Source organism: Mirounga leonina, unplaced genomic scaffold (genome assembly GCF_011800145.1).
Source record: "Mirounga leonina isolate KUSES-001 unplaced genomic scaffold, KU_Mleo_1.0 Mir_366, whole genome shotgun sequence".
NCBI classification, from domain to species: domain Eukaryota; kingdom Metazoa; phylum Chordata; class Mammalia; order Carnivora; family Phocidae; genus Mirounga; species Mirounga leonina.
The window spans coordinates 12,947,149-12,972,692 of record NW_023270709.1 but is presented as its reverse complement, the minus strand read 5'-3'; the positions used below and the strand labels follow the sequence as shown (position 1 = coordinate 12,972,692).

Sequence of the window (25,544 nt, the reverse complement as noted above, 5' to 3'; positions counted from 1 at the left end):
GCAGAGGGGAAGCAGGGAGCCTGATGCAGCACTCGATCCCAGAACCCTGGGACCATGACCTGAGCCAAAGGTAGACACTTAACTGACTGAGCCACCCAGGTGACCAAGGTAGTATTGGATTATAACCTGAAGTTTAAAATAAACATCTATGAGCCCACGTTGATGTAAACAGATTTTTTAATAAGTAAATTGGGGAAAAGAGACAAATCTCCTTTATAGAAGAATTCTAAATAATTTATGTAGGTATTCTACTCCAAAGAAGGTGGAGCATAACTCCCTATTCCTTATATACAGGTTGCGAATAGTGACTTCCTTCCAAAGAGTACTGTATGGAAAGGGGAAAAAAGAGTAGCTTTTCAGTGGAGAAAACTGACAAACAGTACTTAAGTCAGGTGATCAAGGTTAGCCTCAACTCTGATAAGTCATGTAGAAAGAATGGACCCTGGCTCTTCACCTCTGTGGTCTTCCTCTTCCAAACCCAAAAGTCCAATCTAATAATGAGCACAACATGAGACAAAATTGAGGGGGGCACTTTACAAAAGAGCCAACTGGTACCCCTCAAAACTGTCAGGGTTATCAAAACAAGAGAAGTCTGAGAAAGTCCTAGCCCAGTGAAGTCTGTTGACTAAACATGATGTGGCATTCTAGATGGGATCTTGGAACCAAAAAAGGACATTAGGTAAAAATTTAGGAAATCTAAATAAAATGTGCCATACTAATGTACTATGTTGATAATGGGAAACTGAGTGGGGTGTATATGTGAACTTTCAGTACTATCTGCAATTTTTCTGTAAAGTTTCTATAAAACTAAAGCTATTCTAAAATTAGAAGTTTAATTATTTTTATGTATGTATGTATTTATTTATTTGTCAGAGAGAGTGAGACAAGCAGGGGGAGTGGCAGGCAGAGGGAAAAGCAGACTCCCTGCTGAGCAAGGAGCCCAATGTGGGGACTTGATCCCAGGACGCTGGGATCATGACCTGAGCTGAAGGCAGATGCTTAACCTACTGAGCCACCCAGGTGTCCCTATGTATTTTTTTTTTAAAGATTTTATTTATTTATTTGACAGAGAGAGACACAGTGAGAGAGGTGGGAGAGGGAGAAGCAGGCTTCCCGCCGAGCAAGGAGCCCAATGTGGGGCTCAATCCTAGGACCCTGGGGTCATGACCTGAGCTGAAGCAGAAGCTTAACGACTGAGCCACCCAGGCGCCCCTGTACTTTTTTTTTTTAAGATTTTATTTTTGAGTAATCTCTACACCTGACATGGGGCTCAGACTTACAACCTTGAGGTCAAGAGTCAGGTGCTCCACTGACTGAGCCAGCCAGGCACCCCTCTGTTTGTATTTTTTTTGTAAAAATGCTCAAAGAATTACCTTGATAAACATGGTCTTTAGTGGATATTAACCAACCATCAGATAAAAATACACAATAGCCCCAAAGGTGAAAACAATATATTAATTTATTTCCAAGATAACAACATGGACCATCATTGCAAACAAGGACGGATTTAGTAGCATCAGCCATCCCCATGGGCTAGCGGAAACCCACTTGCCCAAACACTACAATCTTCCAATATTAAAGTATTTAAGAGACACAGAGATGACCAGCAACAGACATGTAAACATCTTCTATTCCAAAAGAGTTCTCGTTCTAGATGAGAAAGATCCAGTGTAAAACATTTCTTCTCGGGTGGGGTCATTTAAAGAAGTTGAAAAAAAAAGATGATTCTTAGACTCCACCATTAGCTCTGGGTGTGTTCCCTACGCTTCAAGCCTTTACCACTCTGTGCAGCTCCATCTTTTTCAGTAGCAGGGAAAAAAGGCTTTATTTCAAAGGCATTCCCTTAAATACGATTAACATTCAACAGGCACAGTCACAGAAAAAAAAGAATAAAAATAGTGTGAATTAAAAGGTATCATTAGTTGTAGTAACTTTTTTTTTTTGTTAGAATAAATAAATATTAAGGAACTCAATGGATTTAGGAGTACAAAAGTAGACTTCACATTTTTCTGAGGTGACAGCACATTTTCTCATATTAACACTGAGACCATTCTTAAAACCTACCCTCTCTGTTATACTAAATATGGCTTTATTTCACCTTCTCTAAATATTCTCAGGAAACTGAACTGAGACCAGTAAGAACATCCCAATCCTCAGAGAATTCGTTTCCTCATGCTTATTAACAATTTCTCTAAGCCTCACTTACTTCATCTGCAAAATGGAGGTAATCATGTGAGCCTCCCAAGAGTGCTGTAAGGTGTTAATGCAATGAGCCATAAGGGAGCTATTCGGATGCCTACAACACAACAGGATTTAGCTTCTGTCTATTCCTTCCTTTCTCCCTTTGGAATGATCTCTGATTTAGACCTTGATTTCTTTTTTTTTTTTTTTAAGATTTTATTTATTTATTTGAGAGAGAGAGAACGAGTGGGAGGGGGGGCAGAGAGATAGAGGAGAAGTGGACTCCACAGTGAGCAGGGAGCCCGACATGGGGCTCAATCCCAAGACTCCAGGATTATAACCTGAGCTGAGCGCAGACGCTTAACTGAGCCACCCAGGCACCCCTAGACCTCGACTTCTAATTACTCATATTCTTGGCCTGATATCCCAGTCTATAACTCTGCATATGAATGCATTAAAATACAAGCAATCCGTGAGATTCTCTAGAGCAGCCTTTCCAACGTTGATGCTATGACCAAGAATTTTAGAGTGAAAAAGCTTCTCTCTTCATTTTCTCCTTGTGTCAAATCGGTCTGGTATACAATAGGCACTCAAGAAATATTTATTGACTGCATGCTGAGTGAATGAATTGGATAAAGGATAAGGGGTAAGTGTAAGCACAAGGGATAAGTGACACAGTGGAAAGCTCTTAAAAATCTAGTCACTCTTATCAGCACTAAGCATTGTAAAGCTACTCAGAGAATACTCTCTGAGAATAAGCTACTCAAAATCCTCTGGAGTCCTTAAAGCCTTCATGGTGTAGAATTTGGACTCCATTTTGTAGGTAAGATCACTTTGGTGGGGGTGGAGGGTGGTGACCGAAGAGGAAAGTGATTCATTCTGAGGTTAGAGATCTGGGACAAGATTCATGCAATAACACCTCTCTTCTAGAAATATCTTCATTCTGTGGGAACGTTTCAGCGTTCTCCATGGAAAGCAATGGTAGAGGGACTAGTGAGCATTCTGACACACCACAAGAAATGTCCTGTTTCTCTGGGATTCCTTTGCAGAAACAGGAGGTAGTGGCCGCATTCTATACAGGACTTCAGACACAGTAAACTGGGAAGGCTAGTGTTGAAACCCGGGAACAAGATCTAGTTCTCCCTTCTGGTAGCTCAAGTTGTAAAGGAGATTGCTGAGTTGCCCAGAAAGTTGTTTCTATGCCTACGTGTGGCTGAACAAAGAGGAGTGGTGTCCACGGATGTGTGGCTATAGATCTGTCATAGAAGATTCCTTCAAAGAAACACAATTGCTATTTTCCTAAACAGTATTATCTACAGTTCTCCTTTTCATGAGAACATTTCTCTATAATGAGTATCCGGTGCAGAGGTCTGACATCAGTTCAGTTGATCACTGATCAGAGAGTTAGCCTGACGCAGAAGGAGCATCAGGAGGCTGCTGCCATTGTGGCCAAAATGCCAGCATGGCCCTGTGCAGCCATTCCGATAGCGGAGTTCACAGTGTCCAGTGGATGGCTGGCTGCACACAGAATAACATGGCCAGGTCCTGCAGCCATAACCTCGTTCTGGCAACGATTCACATAAGCAAGGCAAAGTTCTCTCACAAAGAAAGGCTCTTCTTCCCAGCTGCAAGCGCCCGTCGAGCCCATGTTACAGTGGATCAGAAATACCAGCTGGGCTGTATTACTGTTTCACTCTGATTTAGGGTTCTTTCTCGAAGCCTCAGTTCGAGGCATTCCACGGTGAGGGGGTACGTGGAAAGCTCAAACTTGTTAGCAAAGAGGCTGGGTGAATTAATCAACCACTTCAAGTCTCCGTTTCCATAGATACAGATGCCGTGGACATAGTGGCCTGCAGAGGAGAGAACAAGAGACAGTCAGAACATGCTGGTTTTCCAGAGTTGGGGGTAGTGAGGCTGCCCAGCCGTAGAGTCTTGCCTGCCTACGGAGTAGCTAAAAGTGTGCCATGTGCTACAGGATTTGAATGAAACAGGATCGTGTAGGCCCAGCCCACAAGGAAGTTAAGCTCTTTATAGGAAGACAAAGGGAACACAGAGGTACTTAAGTAACAGGAGAGTGAAATAATACAAAGTGAGAACATAATAGGTGTCACAGGACAATTCGTGTATTATCAAGTGAGCGTGATGGATGAGAGAGGTTCTAGAAGTGTACAGACGGGACAGGTCTTGATGGGTTGAACTGCTCAGGCCTGTTCTGTGAGCCTCTCCAAGTGCCTACTTTTATCTCCACTTAGGTGAGAATGAACCTCACTGATAGGACATGTCAAGACTCAACTCCTCACCCACCTCCAAGTCCCCCTGGGTACTTCTCCTCCTTTTTCTCACACCCCACATCCAATCTGTCAGCAACTGTGTCAGCTCAACCTTCAAAATACTAACAGAATTTGACCTCTTTCCACCGCCTCCACCACCATCATCCTGGCCCACACCACCTCCACCACCCTGTCTGACTTGTTACAGTAATAACTGGATTCCAGTGCCTCCACCTTGGTCTGTTAGTATATTCTCAGCACAACAGCCAGAGCGATTGTTCTAAATGTTAAGCACATCGTGATGTCTCCTCTGCTCAAAACCCTCGAAGGGCTTCTCATCTCATGTGGAGGAAGAGCCAAAATGTGAGCAATGGCATTGAAAACTCCTCAGAGTCTGGCCTTTACCTCCCACCACTTGCTCATTCACTTACAACCCTTGCTCACTCGCTTCGGCCACACTGGCTTCCTCGATGGACCTGAGCACACCACGCATGCTGTACCTGAGAATCCACGTTGCTCTTCCTCCCCCCGCCAGCCCCCTTCCACCAGACATCCTGGAGGCTCCCTCTCACACCACACCCCAGGTTATCTGCCTCAAGGCTGTGTTCTCAGTGAGGCCTTCTCTGACCTCTCTTTCCTCCTTCCCTGATTCATCTTCCTCTTGGCTCTCATTACCAACAGATAGCTATGTGTGTCAGTGCCACGGAGACAAATATTTTGTTTATTGACTTTCTTTCCAGATAGTTGTTTATTGTCTTTCTCCCAGGACTAGAACATAAGGTCCAGAAGAGCTGGAACTTGAGACCATTTTGTTCTCCTCTGTGTCCTCTGCATCTGGAACAGTACCTGGTAAATATTAGGAGTTACATTAATAGCTACTGAGTGAATGGATAGAGAAGGATGAGTGGAGAGTTAGTAGAAGCATAGAACTGGCGGTGGGGGCGGGCAGCAGGGGCACAGACGGTGGCTTCATTTGGGGACAATGCCTCTGGAAAAAATGTGCAAAGGTGTGAATTCTCTGCTAGAATCTGGAGTTTGGTTGGGAAGTGGGTTAGAAGAAAAATGGTAGGAAGTTGAACCTCTTTTCTAGAGGTTTCTTGGCATAGAGTAGAATGACTACAGTTGACTGACCTAAAACAAACTAAAGGGCTGGGCCTTTTTTTTATCCCATAAATAGGCAAAGTCTTTGAAGATTTTTGAATGGAAGAATCAAATGGTGAAACGAATTTTAGCAAGATTAATTTTGCAGAGCTTTGCAGGGTACATTAGAAATCAATCATGAGGCCACACTAACAACTTAATGTAAACCAGAGAACTGGTTCAAAGTTAATGGTTGCCATGAGTGGGGAAGGAAGGGTATTAGAAACAACAGAGAAGGGCTGACAGGATTTGTGATTAATTTAATGTGCCTGGGAGGAAGTACAACAGAGAGTGGAAACCATGGGGCACAGAAGCCAGAGTTGTGGGAAGTCAGAGGAGAACCCAGGGGGGAGGTGGTGAGAAGTGAATGCATAAGCAGCACGTCAATGCTTAAGAGAATGAAGTGAACAGGAGCGACCGTTTCACGTGGATGGAGTAGAGGCTACACAGACAACTTGGTCTTCCGGCTAGAGGCAATCACTACACACTTGAGAGAGAAGAGAATCACTCCCCACCAGCACAGAGGGCAATGCAGGACGGCAAGAGAGCAAGGGGATCATTTAGGGGAACCTGCACAAAGCTGAGACCCCCAGACCCAGGTTGTGAGGATGGGTAGCTTTTCCTCTCAGAACAGGAAGGAACAATGAGAATGTGTGCAAAGTACCCTGAGATGGAGGAATGGAAATGGCATGACAAACTGGTAAGGGGATTTTGATGGTATGTCTTGAAAGTTCTTCCTCAAGTTGAAATTGTTACCTTTTGAGGGTGGAAAGGCTGTAAGATTAAGAGGTTAAAGCAAGCAGGAAAGATGAAAAGGACACCAGGAAGATAATGAGGTGAATAAAAGAATAAATAGGCAGCCAGGAGAGGAGGGTCTAGCCTCCCTATCGGGGGTGAGTTTGGGACAGTTCTGTAAGAAGTCTCCAGTGATGCTCTGCTCAGGGAAACACAAATGGCATAAAGCAGATGCTGGTAATCGTTATGCACAGGAATGGACCTTGTAGGGTCAAATGGCAGAGGAATCTGGAATGTCGAGTGAGAACAGCATGGGACGGCTGACCCAGTACACAGGCTGGACAGGAAGTCCTCAGAAGGAAGCTAGTAGAAGGAAGCAGCTGAGACAGTTGAAACCTTGGCAATCCCAATTTTAAAAAAGCAACCCCGTTTCAAACAACAACAACAACTTATTTTAGGTGTGGGGATATAGCAATGAACAAATTGGTCAAAAATCCTAGCCCTCTTGGGAGCTTCTATTCTGCTCTGGGGAGAAAGACAGGAAGATATAAAGTATGTAAGTTGGTGAAGAAAACTAGTAGACTGACAAAAAGACTGTAATCAAAGGAGGAAGCTCCAAGTTCAAGACCACATCTAGGTGGTCCCATGATTCTAAGTGCTAACAGGGCCTTATAGAGTGTGTACACATCCACGGGTTTAGGACAAATCCTATTACTCACAACCAAGGGGGAAAGGTCCAGATTGGACTCCTGACTTGCTGGTTTGGCATGTACTGTTCTGCATCCTCTGGGTTCTTTTTCTTTTCCCTATCTAGTGGTTTGGGGGACAAACTATTTTTCTGCTCTGCACTGTACAAGGCTTTCAGATATTCATGGCATAACAGGTGCTAAGAGAAGAAAAATGAGACATTTGTCTGAGAGGCTTGGGCTGCCCAAGCTTTGTACCCTAGGTAGGTCCCTGGCTCGGGGATACTCTCATGGGCCCACCTGTCATGTGATAAGTAAAGATCCCTCTAAAAATGCAAACCTGACTAGCCTATATCTTCTCTATGGGGTAGGGCCTGGACACAGGTGAAGACAAGGAGACTGAGGGTAAGGCTCTACGGAGGGGCGGGGGTTTGGTGACTGATGCAGTGGGACAGAAGCTTCTGTGCGGGGGGCTGGAGCCACAAAGTAATGATGTCACATGGGTCCTGCTGTGGAGGCTGAAGTTCTCCCGAGTTACAGCTGGAAAGGAGGTGGAGAAGCAGATCAGAGGATGACCACGGTGGTCCTCGAGGGAGGGTGACAGGGTTATGGGAGGACTTTGGGGAAGGCAACACATCTCAAATATTGAGACCCCAACTGATGGTGATGGTCTCTCTTCTAAAGAAGACTTAGGACATCCAAAAGCAAAGCAACCTCCTCTCCACCTGCCTCCTTCCACCAGGAGGTCAGGCCACAATGAAATGCAGGCAGGTGGCACGGGCTGTCCTTTGGGGACAATATGTTGGCTGATTAAGGTAAAGACATAAATACACTAAAGAGCAGACTATACAGTGACATGAGGATATTGCCATCTGCAGCACAAGGGGATGCTCAGAAAGACAGGTGAAGGGGGTGGAGCGTAATGGAGAGCTGCAAAGAGGCAGCTATTTGGAGGTTTTCCTCTGAAATATTAAGTGTCAATGCGATGGGCCAGAGAGGGAAGCCAGAGACTGCAGGTGGATGGACTGATGGACAAGTGGAGGAAGCAAAGCTTTGTCACCACAGGGAACAAAGGGGAAACCCTCACACTTGCTCTTTCACTTAACCACTCGCCCACCTCCTGTTATGGGCTGAATTGTCCCCCTCCCCAAATTCATATGTTGAAGTCCTAGCCCCCCATACCTCAGACTGTGACCATATTTGAGACAGAGCTATTCAAGTTAAAATGAGGTCATACAGGATGGGCCCTAATCCAGTATGAGTGGTGTGGGTATAAAAAGAGGAGATGAGAACTGAGATGCACACAGAAGGAAGACCATGTGAGGCCACGGGAAGAAGGTGGCCATCTGTGAGCCTCTCAGGAGAAACCAAATCTGTAGCCACCTTGCTCTCTAACTTCTAGCCTACAGGAGTATGAGGAAATAAATTTCTGTTGTTGAAGTCACCCAGTCTCTTGTACTTGGTTATGTTAGCCCTAGTGAATGAATACCATGCTCACTATGTATCAGGCAAGAATCTCAATGGAATGTAGACCAGGGCTAATGAAAGCCCTTCTTTATAAAGTTCTATAGAAATGAAAACTACTGGGGAGCCTGGGTGGCTCAGTCGGTTAAGCGTCTGCCTTCAGCTCAGGTCATGATCCCAGGGTCCTGGGATCGAGTCCCGCATCAGGCTCCCTGCTCAGCGGGGAGTCTGCTTCTCCCTATGCCTCTGCCCTCCTCCCCGTTCATGCACAAGCACTCTCTCAAATACGTAAAGAAAGAAAGAAAGGAACTATCTCATTCTTGTCCGTCTGGAGGAGAAATATCTTGTTAGTGTTGCCTGCCATCATGCCAGAGCTGCAGCAAATACCTCTAAGCCAGCTGGAAGCTTGTCCGCGGGGGGTGGGGGGGACCAGAGGCTGGTGTGAGAGGCAGGGGTGGAGGTCCAGCTTGCTCCGTGGTGAGACCATGACATCACGTCTCATCCTGACCACTTTCCCCTCCTAACCGCTGCACTCCCAAAAGGAACAGAAAGAGGAGTAAGTAAGAAGAAAGCAGAAACTAGCAAGAAAGTATCATCATAAGTTGAGCCCACCCACTCGGTAGTCAAGAGTCGGAGAACATCAGTGAGATAACTTCATGTCATGTCATTTCTCTTCTCTTTCTTTCTTTCTCTCTCTCCCTTTTCCTTCCTTCCTTCCTTTCTTTTTTAGCAGGTTCCATGTCCAGTGTGGGGCCCAGTGTTGGGTTTGAACTCATGACCAAGAGCTGAGCTAGGATCAAGAGTTGGATGCTTAACCAACTGAGCCACCCAGGCACCTCCCTCCTAAATTTACAAAGTCTTGAAGTCTCTAGCTACTCCAAGAACTCACAGATTGTTCTAAATACACCAGCCGTTCTCTCCATGAGAACCCCTGTATTTCACAACGACCTTCATGCCAACGCCAACAAGCACTGTGGCCTCAAAGTATGGAATCAGTGGCTCACCATGGCAGCCTCCATGTTTATCTTCCATGTCAATCCACTTGACAGCCCTGAGGTTACCGGTCCACGATGCGTTTGGCATGGAGCCAGGGACACCTGCAATGTTGATAAAGAAGAAAAGCAGAAATGAGAACCAAGAAAGAAGGGTGTCATTTCATCAATGAAGCCTCCAAGTTATGCTTATGTTTTTGGTAGATTATCTTTCATGTTAGATTTTCCATCGTCGGTGTGCAAAACCTCAAAAGCTTACAGTGTGAATAGTTGGTGGTTATGAACCTTGCCTTGCCACCATTAAAAAAATATATATGCATAATTTTTTTGGTCATAATGTGTGCCCAAGCCTGCAAAATAGAGTTTAAGAGATACCACAGCATGAAATCATAATGCAGATGGAAAAGTTGGGGGATTTGAGGTTATCTCTCAATGGCCTTCAACTGAATTTACTTTCAATCCTAATATTACAGCTTTTTAAGACTTCAGATGACTTGTAACTTAAAATGAAGCTCAGAAAACCAGCTACTCTATGTGCTAAGCACTAATAAGTGAGAGCCCTTTATATGAAGTTGCAATATTCAGCATACAGAAGGGAAATATCTTGTTCACTACTTATAAGCTCAAACAAATCCCTTAACACTCTATCCTTTTTAAAAATTTTTTTTTTTTTACAAGCAATCTCTATACCCAGCATGGGGCTCGAACTTATGATGCCAAGATCAAGAGTCCCACACTCTATTGACTGAGCCAGCCAGGCCCCCCTGACACACTATCCTTTTTGTTAAAGTGCTTCTTGAGCATTTGATGTTGCCAAGCATTGTGCTGGGCCCTGGGGAGAGAGAGAGAGGAACAAGATGATTCTCCAACACCCAGTGAGGATAAACTGTTGACCCCAAGCAGTAAGTTTGATCTTTGCGTTTCTTGAAGGAAGATTGGCGCGCACTGACCTACCCATCTTCTCTATTTCTTTCAGCTGTTCTTTGGCCCAAAGTTTAGTGGCTGATCCATTAACTAATGAGTTATCTAATTCACCTTTAAAATGTAAAGAGCCTTAAAAAGGGGAGGAGGGCTTTAGGTCGCCACTAAGCTAGGGCTTTTCCACCTTGGCATTACTGACACTTTATTTATTTTTGCATATTTTAAATATTTATTTATATACATTTATATTTTTATTTTATTTTAAACTTATTTTATTTTATTTACATTCAATTAATTAACGTATAGGGCATTCTTGACACTTCAGACTGGATAATCCCTTGTGGTAGGGCCGGTCCTATCCTGTTGTTGATATTTAGCAGCGTGCCTGGACTCCACCTACCAGATGCCAGTAGTATATAGCCCTCAGCTGTGATAATCAAAAACATCTTCAGGTGTGGCCAAATGTCCCCAGGAGGGAGGGTGGTTGGGCAAAACTGCCCCATTTGAGAAACGCTGTGCTAAACTATTTTTTTTAAGATTTATTTTAAGATTTTATTTATTTATTTGAGAGAGAGAGAGAGAGAAGAAACAGCATGAGAGAGGAGAGGGTCAGAGGGAGAAGCAGGCTCCCCACTCGATCCCAGGACTCCGGGATCATGACCTGCGCCGAAGGCAGTCGCTTAACCAACTGAGCCACCCAGGCGCCCCTAAGATTTATTTATTTTAGTGAGAGAGAATGAGAGAAAGAGAGAGAGAGCATGGGCGGGAAGGGTAGAGGGAGAGGGAGAGAGAATCTCAAGCAGATTCCCTGCTGACATGGAGCACGATGTGGGGATTGATCCCAGGACCCTGAGATCATGACCTGAGCCAAAATCAAGAGTCAGACATTCAACCAACCCGAGCCACCCAGACACCCCTGTGCTAAACCATTTCAAATAACCCTCTCCATCTCAATAAATTTTGGATAAGTCAGAGATTAAAGGGTCCATTTAATCCTATAGAGTAGAGTAGTTTTACGCCAAGATTTCCATTACTGGAAAGTAGGTATATGGGAATCAAAGGTAAACGCAACAAAAGAACTATTTTGTTTTATAAGAGCTCCAACAATTTTCACCAATGAGCAATACAATCTGAACATAATTTTGATGTAATGGCACCACGCTCATGACATCTGTACCCAGACTGTAATAGTCCTTTCTCAGAAGATCCAGTAGGCAGAATAACGCCCCTCCCAATGACATATATCCAAAGAAGTCTGGATTCTAATCACTGGAACCTGAAATTATGTTACGGGGCAAAATGGACTTCAGTTTGCTAATCAGCTAACCTTAAAATAGGGAAATTATCCTTAATTATCCAGGCCGGACCAATGCAATCACAAGGGTCTTTAACAGTGGAAGAGGGAGGTGATGAGCTGGTCTTTTTTTTTTTTTTTTTTTTTTTTTTTACCATTTGAAGGTAGAGGAAGGGGCTAAGGAACATGGGTGGCCATTAGAAAAGGCCCAGACCCTACAGAAAGGAACAGAGCCCAGCCAACGCTTTGGTTTTAGTCTGGTGAGACCCATGTCAGACTTCTGTCCTACAGAATTGTAAGATAATACATTTATGTTGTTTAAGCTGCTAAGTCTGTGGTAGTTACAATGGCAAATAAAAAACTAATATACATACTAATGAGAAAAAAAATTACCTAGGATGATAGATATTTTTTAATAAGAAAAAAAAACTGGACAAAACCAATACTTTTCAAAAATTTTAACTGGATTAGGCACATAAACATGTTTCCTCTTTAAGAACATTAATAAAAATGTGCATTTTCAGAAGAAAAAAGCTCTGTTCTTTTTCCCTGATGTCACATGACAATTATATGATGATCTAAATCAAGAATTGTACCAAGGTCTCCCAACTAAAATTAAATTTTGCACAGCGTTTCCTGTAAATGGCATGAATTCTTACCCCTAAGGGCTTGCTATAAGACAGATTCTTTTTCTCTTCTCGCTGCCAAACTTGTAAAGTTTGCTTATAAATATTGAGTAGTCCCCAAGAAAAATACCATTTATTAAGCGATATTTCTTCCTATTGCTTTGATTTGCATTTATTACTTTAAAAATTACTTTAGCGCTTGCTTTCCCAAGAGAAGCTTCTTTATTTTGTTCTTAGTACACATTTTAAAAGAATTTAGAATAAAACTTGCCTTGGTTAAGTTGGGGGTGGGGGGGAGGGCACTCCAGAAAACAAAGAGATAATTTGGTATATTTACTTGTGTCTACAAGATTAGCTGACATGGATGTAATTTTTACAAGTCTATTTTGATGAAAAGCTACAGCAGAAGAGTGTGAAGAACATATTGCCCTAACAAAATGTCCCTACCCTCCTTTACATGAGTACATTTTTTAAAGGACAAGATATTTTTTTCCTCTTTCATTCTGCACCAGAATCGGCATGTTCACAAGATCCCCAGAGCATCCCGGCACGTAATCAAGTCTGAGAAGCTCTGGGCTGTAACCAGCATTTGAGTTGACCTCTCAAATCACCTTCTTTTTTTTTTTTAAGATTTTATTTATTTATTTGAGAGAGAGAATGAGATAGAGCGAGCATGAGAGGGGGGAGGGTCAGAGGGAGAAGCAGACTCCCTGCTGAGCAGGGGGCCCGATGCGGGACTCGATCCAGGGACTCCAGGATCATGACCTGAGCCGAAGGCAGTCGCTTAACCAACTGAGCCACCCAGGCGCCCTCAAATCACCTTCTTGAAGACCATCAGCCCACCTGGCGTGGGGAAAAGCCGTGTCGAGCAGAAGACCGGTCCTCAGGGTGCCTTGAACTCACAGCACTGGGCCCACGGGGGATTCCCAGTCAATGTTAATGGAGTGAATGGGTGTGGCGTGCAAGGGTTGCCCAGCAACTCAGTCTTCAGGGGTGATGGTAGGACCACTTAGATTGTGTGTGGCTAAGACAGGCCTGCTTGCCACCTTGGTTTCCCAACAGGTCACTGTACTTGCAGGTGTAATCATGCTCTACCTCTCAGTATGAAAAGCATTTATTCTCCTCTCTTAGCCAAGGCCAACCTGTTTCAGTTTGCCCTACAGCAATTGCTTAAGCGGCCATCAATCACCTATTTGCCACATCGGTCCTGCCTGGTACAGCTAGCTTTGGGAGGTGTTAAAAACCCTCAACAAGACTTCTGGAGACAGCTCAAATATCAACTCAATGTGAATACTTTGCAGGCATCGCTTGATTATTATTGTGAGGGGATAATGGCAAGCAAGAGATTGAATGGTCTAAATGTACTGTGTGCCCACTATGCAGTAATTTAATGTGGCTTGGGTTAAAACACACGTGGAGACCCCAAAGCTACTGATCCCATCCCAACCCGGATGCCCCTTCTACTTCCTAAAAGTATCTACTAAGCATAATTTTCTCCCAGAGATTGACCTGCGGCAGACGCCACCCTCACCCCACCTCACCCCCATGCCCCCGTGGAACACACTGGCCTTTCCCCTGGGATTGGGGAACTTAGTTCTTACCCTAGTTTTGTCACTAACCAGCTGTGTATCCTGGAACCATCATTTAAGGCCACAGAGACTCACCTTTCAAATGAAGTGTAGAACAGATCAGTGATTTCTCAACCTTTTAGACTGCAATCCACAAAAAAACAATTTACGTCATTGTAGGAGCGCAAACATACATAAAGCCAACAAAAGTTTTACAGACGCCTTAGGCTTATTACGTATGGTGCACTTGTTTATTTTGTGTTATTTTCTCATATTAAAAATACTGGTCAAAGCCTACTAAAGTGATTTCTGGATCCACTCGTGGGAAAGCGTGCTCTTTTAAAAATACTGGACTGGATGACTGTGTTTTTTTTATTGCTGTTATGATTATGATTATTCTTACTTGTCAGGATTCTAGGAGGGTAGTTATGAGGTATATGGATAAAGTCTACCCTCAATTCACAGTGTCCTAGGAAGGGTCTCTTTTGCATTATTTCTAGGATGGGGCAAAAAGAAGACACTAATAGTACTGGAGAAACTATTTTAAACTATAAACTCCAATTCTCTCATTTGCTCTTCATAGGCTTATTTAAACAAAAGATTTGAGATAAGTTTACAGAGTAACCAAGAATGTTTTTCTTGGAGCTTAGCCATTATTAGTCAAATAACTGCATTTGTTGAATTAATGAATACGGTTCTTTGAAATGCAAGCTTTATTTATATTGACTTGACTTTCTTCTTACTGTTCTCACACAGTGTAGTCCTCATTTTGGGAGACCTACATGTGGTAACGAAGTCCAGCAATTGCTTATTATTGAAGCTCAGATATATACTTTTTAATTTATTGAACAAACGGGGCGCCTGGGTGGCTCAGTTGGTTAAGCGACTGCCTTCGGCTCAGGTCATGATCCTGGAGGCCCAGGATCGAGGCCCGGGATCGAGGCCCGGGATCGAGGCCCGCATCGGGCTCCCTGCTCGGCAGGGAGTCTGCTTCTCCCTCTGACCCTCCCCACTCTCATGTGCTCTCTCTCATTCTCTCTCTCTCAAATTTATTGAACAAACAAGGGATTTTGTTTTTAAGTGTCAAAAGCCAATGCTGATGCTCACAATGCTCACAAATTAATGGTGGTGCCGTAAATTGGTATAACTCTGGAAAATCAATTTGGAAATATGCAGGGAAAGCCTCTATAACCCCCAATTCCCTCTGGCCCTTTAAACCAATAGCTTCAAAATGAGCTAAGCTAAGCCTAAGTATCTGTATGTGAAGATGTTCCTTTTGACATTATTTATACATGATTAACAGCACAGGCTTTGAGGTCAGAGTCCACATTTCAAATCCTTATCTTGGCTATTACTGGTTGTGTGACCTCGAACAGTTACGTAATCTCTTTAAGCTATCACATACTAACCTTCAAAACGTTACAGGGTTTTGTTCATGTGAAATAAGATAACGGATGTCTTGTGCTTAGCACGGTGCCTGGCACACTTCCCTAAATAAATGGTTGCAAGCATAATCCCTCTATTAAAGTCACGGGGACAGCTGTAGCTGTGGAAGAGACTGCTTCTTCTTTTTTTTTTTTTTTAATTTTTTTATTCTTATGTTAATCCCCTTACATTACAACATTAGTTTTAGATGAAGTGTTCCATGATTCATTGTTTGTGCACAACACCCAGTGCTCCATGCAGAATGTGCCCTCCTAAATACCCACCACCAGGCTAACCCATCCTCCCACCCCCCTCCCCTCTAGAACCCTGTTTGTTTTTCAGAGTCCATCGTCTCTCATGGTTCGTCTACCCCTCCGATTTCCCCCGCTTCATTCTTCCCCTCCCGCTACCTTCTTCTTCTTCTTTTTTTTTTTCTTAACATATATTGCATTATTTGTTTCAGAGGTACAGATCTGAGATTCAACAGTCTTGCACAACTCACAGCGCTTACCAGAGCACATACCCTCCCCAGTGTCTATCACCCAGTCCCCCCATCCCTCACACCCCACCCCCCACTCCAACAACACTCAGTTTGTTTCCTGCGATTAAGAATTCCTCATATCAGTGAGATCATATGATACATGTCTTTCTCTGTTTGACTTATTTCACTCAACATAATACCCTCCAGTTCCATCCACGTCGTTGCAAATGGCAAGATCTCATTCCTTTTGATGGCTGCATAATATTCCATTGTATATATATATACCACATCTTCTTTATCCATTCATCTGTCGATGGACATCTTGGAAGAGACTGCTTCTTTACTATAACCAGAAGCAAGTTTACCAGCCTCGATCGCTTCTCGGCCTTTTGGCCAAGATCAAGTTTACCAGCTTTGGCAGTACCGACATTTGGGCGGCAATGACATTCTCATTGCTGGGGGGGCTGACCTGAGCCTTGGAGGATGTGGAGCCTTTATCCACTAGATGCTAGTAACAGTCCCCATACCTGTCCCATCCTCCTACCTCCTACCCCCCCACACCCCATGACAACCCAAAAATGTTTTCAGATGTAGCCAAATGTTCCCTGGGGAGCAAAACTGCCCCGATTGAGAACATTAAACTGTACATTATTAATAAAATCATGTGCAAATATTTGCATGTAAAATGAACTTTTTTTTTTTTTTTAGTTTGCAAAAACTTCTTTAATGTTACTGCTTTTATATTTTTCATACGTTTATTTATGTACCTCTGAGGCTTCCTGGCTTTGCTGACTTAGTCATTGTACTTGTGAATATTCTAAGAATAATTCAACAAAAGACATAGAAATGCACAATGTTCAGTGGTGATTGGCTTTACCAACCAAAAAAAAAAGGAAAATTACCTAGTAAGTGGGAAATGCGGTGTGAAGGAACTTGTAGCCCTTTTTTCTCACTGTAATTGGGGTCATGTTTAGCAATAAAAAGGTCTATTTTTGTTTTTACCTACAAAGTTGTTCATTAATCACTTAGGACTTTTAACGCATGAAATTTACTAAAAGAGATCCTGTCTTGTTTCTTATGGATGTTTTCTAGAGTTCTGAGTCTTTGTGATCATGGCATAGTATCCTTAAAAAACGACACCCCTGCATTTACCTCTAGTAATTGTCAACAAATTGATTCTTCTTTGGTTGTAAAAGGAAAAGATGAAATGAGTAAAGGAAGAAAAACCCAGAATTTTAGACTCAAAGGGATTTTAGAAATTTTAATATGCTTTACTATTTTAATATATTCCTTCTCATTGGCATGCTGTGTAAATTTAAGTGAATTGCCCAGGAGTGTGGACGTCCTTAATAATTTACTGATTTTGTTTCAAGATAATTTACTCAATTATTCAAACAGTTTTCTTGAATGTTTCTTATGTTCTAGAGTAGATGTTGAGGGTAAAGCTATGAATGAGATGTTCTTGGAGCTTTTGGCTTAGTGTATCCAGAAGGGTTTATATTTATTAATATTTCTACTAGCAGCCCAGACACCTCTACTCAAGTCTTTCCCTGACAGTCTTCTGGTGAAGAACAGGGAAGGTCAGTGACACGTGTAGAAAGGTCGAAAATCTCTGACCCAGAGCAGTTCAGATTTCAATACAATCCTGACCTAAAGGCTGACCTTGACCCATTGACCAGCTGCCTACATTTCTCTTTGGCTGCTTATCACCTTTAACTCTTCTCAAACACTCCTTTATTCATGGCACATTTTTCTGAGATGGTGAAGCCCTTCAGTTTTACCACTTCCAGGCTTGGAGGTTGTCAACTTGCCTTCCTTTCTTCCACTAAACCATGACAGTTTTCAAAATCCTTCACCTTTGCAAGGAACCCAAATCCACTCATTAATCGCTTCCAGCTACGACTTCACCATTTTGTGCAGTACGGGAGCCCCCAACTGATTTCCAATCTACCGGTGGTTCTCCCTGGCTTATAATGATGTTGCTTCCCTTTGCTGGCATGGTCCTAATTCAGGGGCTTCACATCTCTCGCCAGAGACTACTCTGACTGCCTCCAATCTGTCCACTTTATTGGCGATTCCACTAGATGGCTTTTTCTATAATCAGGGTTGACCTTGTTTACCTCCTATTTGGGGGGGTGTGCAGGATTACTTTGAACTGTCTGCCCCATGTCTGTTTCTTCAAGCCACTTTGAGATGCTTACCCATCAACCACTCATCCCCCAACAAATGAAAGCAAATTCAGACTTGCCATCATCTCAAACCTCTCCCAAGGGGGCCCATTCTGCCTCTTACTGGAATTCTCACTCCTCACACCATTGCTCATTTTACATTGCTGCTTCTGATCCCCCTGGACCCAGTTTAACACTTATCTCCTCCCTCAAAAGCTTGACTCTCAACCGGCATTTTTAACTTTTGGCTTCAGACTGTCACTAATCAAGCAGCTGGCCCCAGCTAGCTCCTCAGAATGGAAACCCTGGCTGAGACCAGCAGTTCACTGCTAGAGTTCACATTCTGGCCAGGAAGGTACCAAAATACTGACCATGACAACAAAAGGATCATTGCAATCTCGTCTCCCAGGCTACAAACAGAAGACGGGCAGCTCATAAGCCACATCTGATCGCAGGCTTATTTGGTTTGACCCTCATCAAAATGGGGGTTGAACACTGAAAAAAAACAGAAGGTTCCCCACAGAACTTTGGACTGCCAGTGTCCAAATAATTTGGACACTTGAGAACAATTCACTCGGGCTTTAAGAAGCCAGGAACTCTCCTGATGCCCTGATCCCCATCATACTTCACTCATTCATCTTGTCTACCTGGCCCGGATCAACACATTGTGTGTAATACTCGGTTTTAAGACCTCATCTTTCACACTGCCCACCTCATCATGCATCACTGTCCACACACACCTGGCTGTCCTGGCACCCTTTTGGGAATTCCTGAATTGGTCTTCCATTTTCACTGGTCATTGGTTAAGGCCCAGATACTGATGGTTTTCAAAATGCCCATATATAATCGTACTGGGTAGCCAGGGTTGAGAACACCTGTTCTTCACAGAATATTTTATGGAACATCCCTTCATAAGGATAATCCTTTTTAGCTTCTCAAACACCAAGCATTGTGCCTCAGTAAGGAGAGATTTTATTTTTCACCAAATAAAGCAATTTTAAGTGTTAGAGGTTTTAAAAGCACAGAAAAGTGCAAAGAGACCAGTTGTTTATTTTCCAACTCCCCAAAATTAACCAGTGTCAAGCACTATGGTACATCTGCCTTGTGAATCTTCCCTTTTTCTCTTTCTAAAAAATATTATTCTATAATTCGTGAAAAACTGAACCCTGGTTATTAGAATGGATTCAAATAATGCATAACAGTACAAAGAACAAAAATGAAAGTTAAAAAAAGAAACCAAAACATTACAAAATCTTACACGTACAGATAACAATCATTAAGAGAAGATTATTTCATAAGAAACAAGTAATGAGGATGTGGAGAAAAAGGAACCCTTATGTACTGTTGGTGAGAATGCAAACTGGTGCACCCACTGTGGAGAACAGTATGGAGCTTCCTCAGTAAGTTAAAAATAGAACTACCCTACAGTCCAATAATTGTGCTACTGGGTATTTACCCCAAAACCACAAAAACGCTAATTTATGCACCCCGATGTTTCTAGCAGCATTGTTCACAATAGCCAAATTATGGAAGCAGCCCAAGTGCCATCAATAGAAGAATGGATAAAGAAGATATGGTATACATATACAATGGAATATTACTCAACCATAAAAAAGAATAAGATCTTACCATTTGCAATGATATGGATGGAGCTAGAGAGTATTATGCTAAGTGAAATAAGTCAGTCAGAGAAAGACAAATATATGATTTCACTCATATGTGGAATTTAAGAAACAAACAAACAAAATGGGCAAAGAGAGAGAGAAACCAAGAAATAGACTCTTGACTATAGAGAACAAACAGATGGTTACCAGAGGGGAAGGCGGGTGGGGGGACAAGTGAAATAGGTGATGGGGATTGAGGAGGGTACTTGTTGTGATAGGGTGATATATGGAAGTGCTGAATCACTATATTGTACACCTGAAACAAATATAGCACTGTATGTTAACTACACTAGAATTAAAAAAAAAGAATAAAAAAATTTTTTTCATAAAACATCTTCTTATACAAATAAATACTTCCATGTCCCCTTAGGACTTCAACATAGCTATTAACTAGTTGACTCACCTATATTGGATATAGATTGCAAATAACCTTTCACAAGCAGCTTTTATCATTGAGATATATGGGTTGTTGGGGCACCTGAGTGCCTCAGTTCGTCAAGCGTCTGACTGTTGATTTCAGCTCAGGTCATGATCTCAGGGTCATGAGATCGAGCCCTGGGACAGGCTCCACGCTGCTGAGTGTGGAGCCTGCTTAAGATTCTCCCTCTCTCTCTCTCTCCCTCTGCCTCTCCCCTGCTCACGTGCATGCTTTCTCTCTCTCGTTCTCTTTCTCTCTTAAAAAAAAAAGAGAGAGAGAGAGATGGATTGGGTTTCTTTAAATGAGTCTGGGCCCACTCCATATGCACAAGTTTACCACTTTCATAGGTTTATCAAGTCAAAAACTGTTTCCTTAGGACTTATGTTTTTATAGATTCTAGAAACGGGAGATTCTGTTGTTATTTGGAGCATGTGAACATCAAGTACTGTAATTTTCTCTTGATCTGTTTAGATGTGTTTGTTTACAGCCTCAATTAAGTATATGCACTTCAAGTGGCATTTCCTAGATTTTACATGACTGTTTCAAATAAAAGCATTTATCAGATTGACTTCCCTTCTCACTCCATTACAAGATAAGGGATTTCATGTCAAGATCATTCCCTATTGGAGGTAAGAGAACATTGCATGCCCTGTACTACTTCGTTGGTTCTGGGAAAAGGTTCTTAACAAATCCATTAGACAAATTTTTATCTTGCCCAGTACACAGTGCCTTCTTCACCTTCAAAACAAGGCACCAGGCTACAGCCAGTTGGACGTAAATCAAGAATTCATTCGCAAGTTGTAAAACATTCCCTCCAATTCCATGTAGAAGCAGCCAAATAAAAACCATACTTGCTTAGGACTCTTGTCTAATTTCAATCCCTATTTTCAACCCAAGACAGGTCCAAAAGAGTTAAAGGTCAGTGGTAAGTTCCATTTGTTGCTGCATGTACTGGGGTATATATAAAGGTTGCTAATTCTGGGAACTAAGTGCCTATCTATAGCAAGCAATCTTTTATACAAAACTGGAGAAGTAGTTCTTCTGTTTACACTCTTCTTCTGTAAAATATGAGAAACATCTAAATAAACTTTCAAAAGAAACACAGGAGAAAGAGTCTTGGGATGTGCCCCTGGTATATGGGTATCCCCCACCCCCAACGCCATGGAGTTTGCAGCAGTTTGCAGCAGTTTTTAGAAATACAGAAAGTCAGGGCGCCTGGGTGGCTCAGTTGGTTAAACGACTGCCTTCGGCTCAGGTCATGATCCTGGAGTCCCGGGATCGAGTCCCGCATCGGGCTCCCTGCTCGGTGGGGAGCCTGCTTCTCCCTCTGACCCTCCCCCCTCTCATGTGCTCTCTCTCATTCTCTCTCTCAAATAAATAAATAAAATCTTTAAAAAAAAAAAAAAAAGAAAGAAATACAGAAAGTCACAGGGTAGGCCTAGCATTTCTTCTGGAAACATCTCCTGAATCTGAACATTTGGATAAAAAGCACAGGGCTACATTTAGGAGTCACAATAACAACACAAAGACAGGCGAAAGTAATTTTCAGTGGGGATGATTGTCACTCTTGGAAGTGACTGGAGGGGTTTCTTTGTGTATTAGCAGTAACATATTTTCTTGTGCAGGTTACTCAGGTAAGGATCAGTGGAAAATTCAGTGCTCAATTCCAATAAGTGCAGTTTTATGTTTATGTAGTATTTCAATAGAAGTTTAAGTTATAGATGTATTTTTTTTAAAGATTTTATTTAATTATTTGAGAGAGAGAGCACATGAGACGGGGGAGGGTCAGAGGGAGAAGCAGACTCCCTGCTGAGCAGGGAGCCTGATGCGGGACTCGATCCAGGGACTCCAGGATCATGACCTGAGCCGAAGGCAGTTGCTTAACCAACTGAGCCACCCAGGCGCCCAGGAATGTGTATTTTTATAAATTTGTAAAATAAAACATGAGACTTCAAAGAAACGTTGGCCCCTTCAGTTCCTTGCCCTGGCCCCTTTTCTTCTGCCCAGGGTCATCCTTGGGATCACGGTGCTGGTTTTGGGTCTCCAGCTTTCAGGTTTCCGGGCCCTGATTCTGAAGTACTTGATATTGGTGTTCTCATTTGTATGATAGTTATTTCAATATTTTAGAAACTCTGAATTATGGACATTTTTAGATCAAGACCAATGATTAATACATTTAATTTATAGTAAAAGATAAACTCTTAAGCCACCTACAAACCTAGACAACTCTTCTTCTGTATGAGTCTTTTGTTTGTTTTTTAAGTAGGCTCCACACCCAATGTGGGGCTTGAACGCACAACCCTGAGGTTAAGAGTCGCATCCTCTACTGACTGAACCCGCTGGCGGCCCCCAAATGAATTCTAATAAGAGGTCATATTAGGATGTTGGGATGTGCTCATTATGATGCTCTCGTATGACTGAGTGAAAGGACTCACGACGGAAGTTTTGTGAATCTGTCATATGTGTTTCTGGAATAAAAGTGAAATTAAGCTTGTGATGTTCCTACTGTTTACAGATCTTCCTTGACTTCCACTGGGGTTAAGTCCCAATAAACCCACTGTTAGTTGAAAATACATTTAACACACCTAACCTACCGAACATCAACACTTAGTCTAGCCTACCTCAAGTATGCTCAGAATACCCATATTGCCTTTGGTTGGGCAATATCATCTAACACAAAGCCTATTTGATAATACGGTATTGACTACCTCATGTAATTTAACTGAACACTGCATTGAAAGCGAAAAACAGAATGGCTGTCTGCGTACAGAATTTGTCAGCGCCTCAGGGTGATGGGCTTGCGATGGCAGGGCTCACTGGGATCTGCAGCTGGCTGCTAAGTCCCATGAGAGGGGGCAGCATATCACTAGCCCGGGAAAAGATCAAAATTCAAAATTCAAAGTACAGTCTCCACCCAATGCAAATTACATTCACACCATCTAAAAATTGAAAAATAGGGAGTAGAGCCAGACCCATCCTAAGTCGGGGACTATCTGTATTCGGAATCACAGTTACCATCAAATCAAAGCTAACAAAAGCTTACCAAATTAAAGCTTAGTAATGATATAACTACGTACTGCATTTACTTTTAGTTTATTACCCCAGTGAACAATATTACTAAAAAATGACCATGCTTTTTTTTTTAATAATAAAAGCTCCAACTGATTCTATTATTTATGGAAAATAATACATAAATAATATGGGGAAAGTCTGCTAAACGGAACCAATTATCAACAGCTATTAAGACGCCAGAGGGTCTATAAGAAACTATCATATTCACCTTGGAACTCACAACATTTATTCCAGGCAGAGGGAGAAGCAGGCTCCCTGAGGAGCAGGGAGCCCAACGCAGAACTTGATCCCAGGACCCTGGGATCATGACCTGAGCCAAAGGCACACATTTAACCGACTGAGCCACCCAGGCACTCCATATTCATTAAGATTTTTAAGGAGGCTGAATAAGAAGCTGCTTTTCCAGACCCCAAAGGCTACATACTCTAAGATTCCATTTTTATGACATTCTGGAAAAGGCAAAACCATAGGATAGAGAACAGGTCAGGATTTGCCAACGTGGTAGTGGATATATGACATTATGCAACTGTCAGAGCACATGGGACTCTGTGAAAAGTGCATATGAATTTAAAAATAAAAAAGGAAGCTTCTCCAAATTCAACAATATTGTATAACAGAATAGGTCTCCTTCATGGTAAATGGATATATTGAAAAATTCCATTTTGTAGTATACCAATAAAAAATTTTCATTTGAGGTATATGAATATTCACTACCTTTTTTGATGAATTTGGAACACATTTATAGAATCTCATCATTAAAACTTATCTTTCAGTATTGGATAACATACATACCAAAATGTTACTGCCCTTTTGCTCCAAAATCTAGAGTATTTCAGAAATAAATTGTGAGAAGCACTAGACAGACTATTGTATTATGACTTAGAAGTCCCATCATCGTGACCCAATTCAGCTGCTAAATCAGGTGACCCAAACAAATCACTTCACCTTCCTGGGCTTGGTTTCTCTAAACCTAAATGATGTGAATATCCCTTCCAACTCCAAAACAAAATTACCCATTTCACTTCACAAAGTCATTTTGTTCTTCTTGAAGTAACCATTCCAAGTTTTTACTCTTTCTTGCATGGTCCACTTAAAACAGAAACAAAAACAAAACCTATCCCGAAAACCACATTCAGTGAGCACCTTCTGTGAGTCAGGAGTGGCATTATGGGCCTTAGAGTTCTGGCTGGAGTTATAAGTTACTAATTATAGAGTTACGGTACAGTTAAGAGTTACCACTTGATTCATCTTAACAGCACGTGCTTCCTTTCCCATCACCACCATGAGATTAGCAGCATCATTCCTAGGCTGAGGAAATGGAGTTTGAAGAATTGAAGGGATCTGCCCAAATCACGAGCTAGAAGAAGCCATGGTTTGAACCCCCTCCCCTTTGAGGGAAGGGGGCCCACATTCCTCATTCTACCACAGTTCTCAATTCCATGTGGGCCACTGGAGGGCTCTGAAGGTAAAGGAGGCCATGTCTTTCATCTGGCATACTCCTCACTCCACGTGTCCTTCTTGGGACACAATGGATGGAAGCGGACAGGGAGATGGACCAGATGCTTCCCGAGATACCGTTTTAACCTGGTTCAGGTGCCCCCTCATTCTGGTGGAAACAATACTGCATTTTTTTTTCAATTGGGGCAGAGAGGAGATTGAGGTTATCTGGAAATTGTAGGTATCCTCAAGAGTCAAGATGCCAACATTGACACAGGATTGTTGTTGAACACCTGTGTTTCTTCGTATCTAAGCATGAACTTGCCCACCAAAAAATGATGCACGTGAGACAAATACTCTCACTAACCAGTGTCATACTACAGTTACTCTTTTCCTCTCATTTCCACACAAGGAGAGTAGTATTGGAAGCTGGGGGGGAGAGGAAATTCAAGCTGATTTTGTCTGAGATCCAGAAAATCTTCCAGATCCTTTGTAGTAATCTCAGAAGCCTTTGCATCATGGAAAAATTGTGTTTTCCCAGTTCCTGTTGTCTCTTAATGAGGACAATTGGGTGGAATAAAAACAAAAACAAAAACCTAACAGTTATTAATACTTACCAGGCACTATGCACGATTTTTGGCATTTGATATGTATTACTACACATAATTCACTTACAATAGTAGGTACCATTATTGTCCCCATTTTACAAATACAGAAACTGAGATTCAGAGTGATTACATCATTTGCCTCAAATTGTATACACTAGAAATCTGCAAAACTGCATTTGAAACCAAGTCGTCTGGCTCCAGAGGGCCTCCTCCTCTCCCCCACAGTTATATATTACACTAGCCTTCATCTAGCTCAGTATTTATGGGCGTGCCCAGAAAATACTCTCCAGAAACAAGGAGAAATGTGCTATATTAAGACAGCCAGGCAAATGGGGTTATTGTGTTAGTACTCAGTAACTAACATCCTCATTTGGTTAGAATTTTACAGCACAAA

The 25,544-nt window shown here is 42.4% G+C and overlaps 1 protein-coding gene across 2 annotated transcripts in view; it reads right to left on the bottom strand.

Annotated features, from left to right (window-relative positions):
• Window positions 1–1,441: 1,441 nt before the first annotated feature.
• LOC118027450 (N-acetyllactosaminide beta-1,6-N-acetylglucosaminyl-transferase) overlaps window positions 1,442–25,544 on the bottom strand; it is a 58,749-nt gene continuing 34,646 nt past the window's right edge. Inside the window, exons 2-3 of one of the 2 annotated variants that reach the window (XM_035030832.1) lie at window positions 9,481–9,573; window positions 1,442–4,031 (exon numbers count right to left, since the gene is read on the bottom strand). In XM_035030832.1, coding sequence (XP_034886723.1) covers window positions 3,841–4,031; window positions 9,481–9,573 — 284 coding nt within the window. In that variant the 3' untranslated portion in view covers window positions 1,442–3,840. The remainder of the gene's footprint in view (window positions 4,032–9,480; window positions 9,574–25,544) is intronic. The other variant, XM_035030833.1, reaches the window with a different exon arrangement.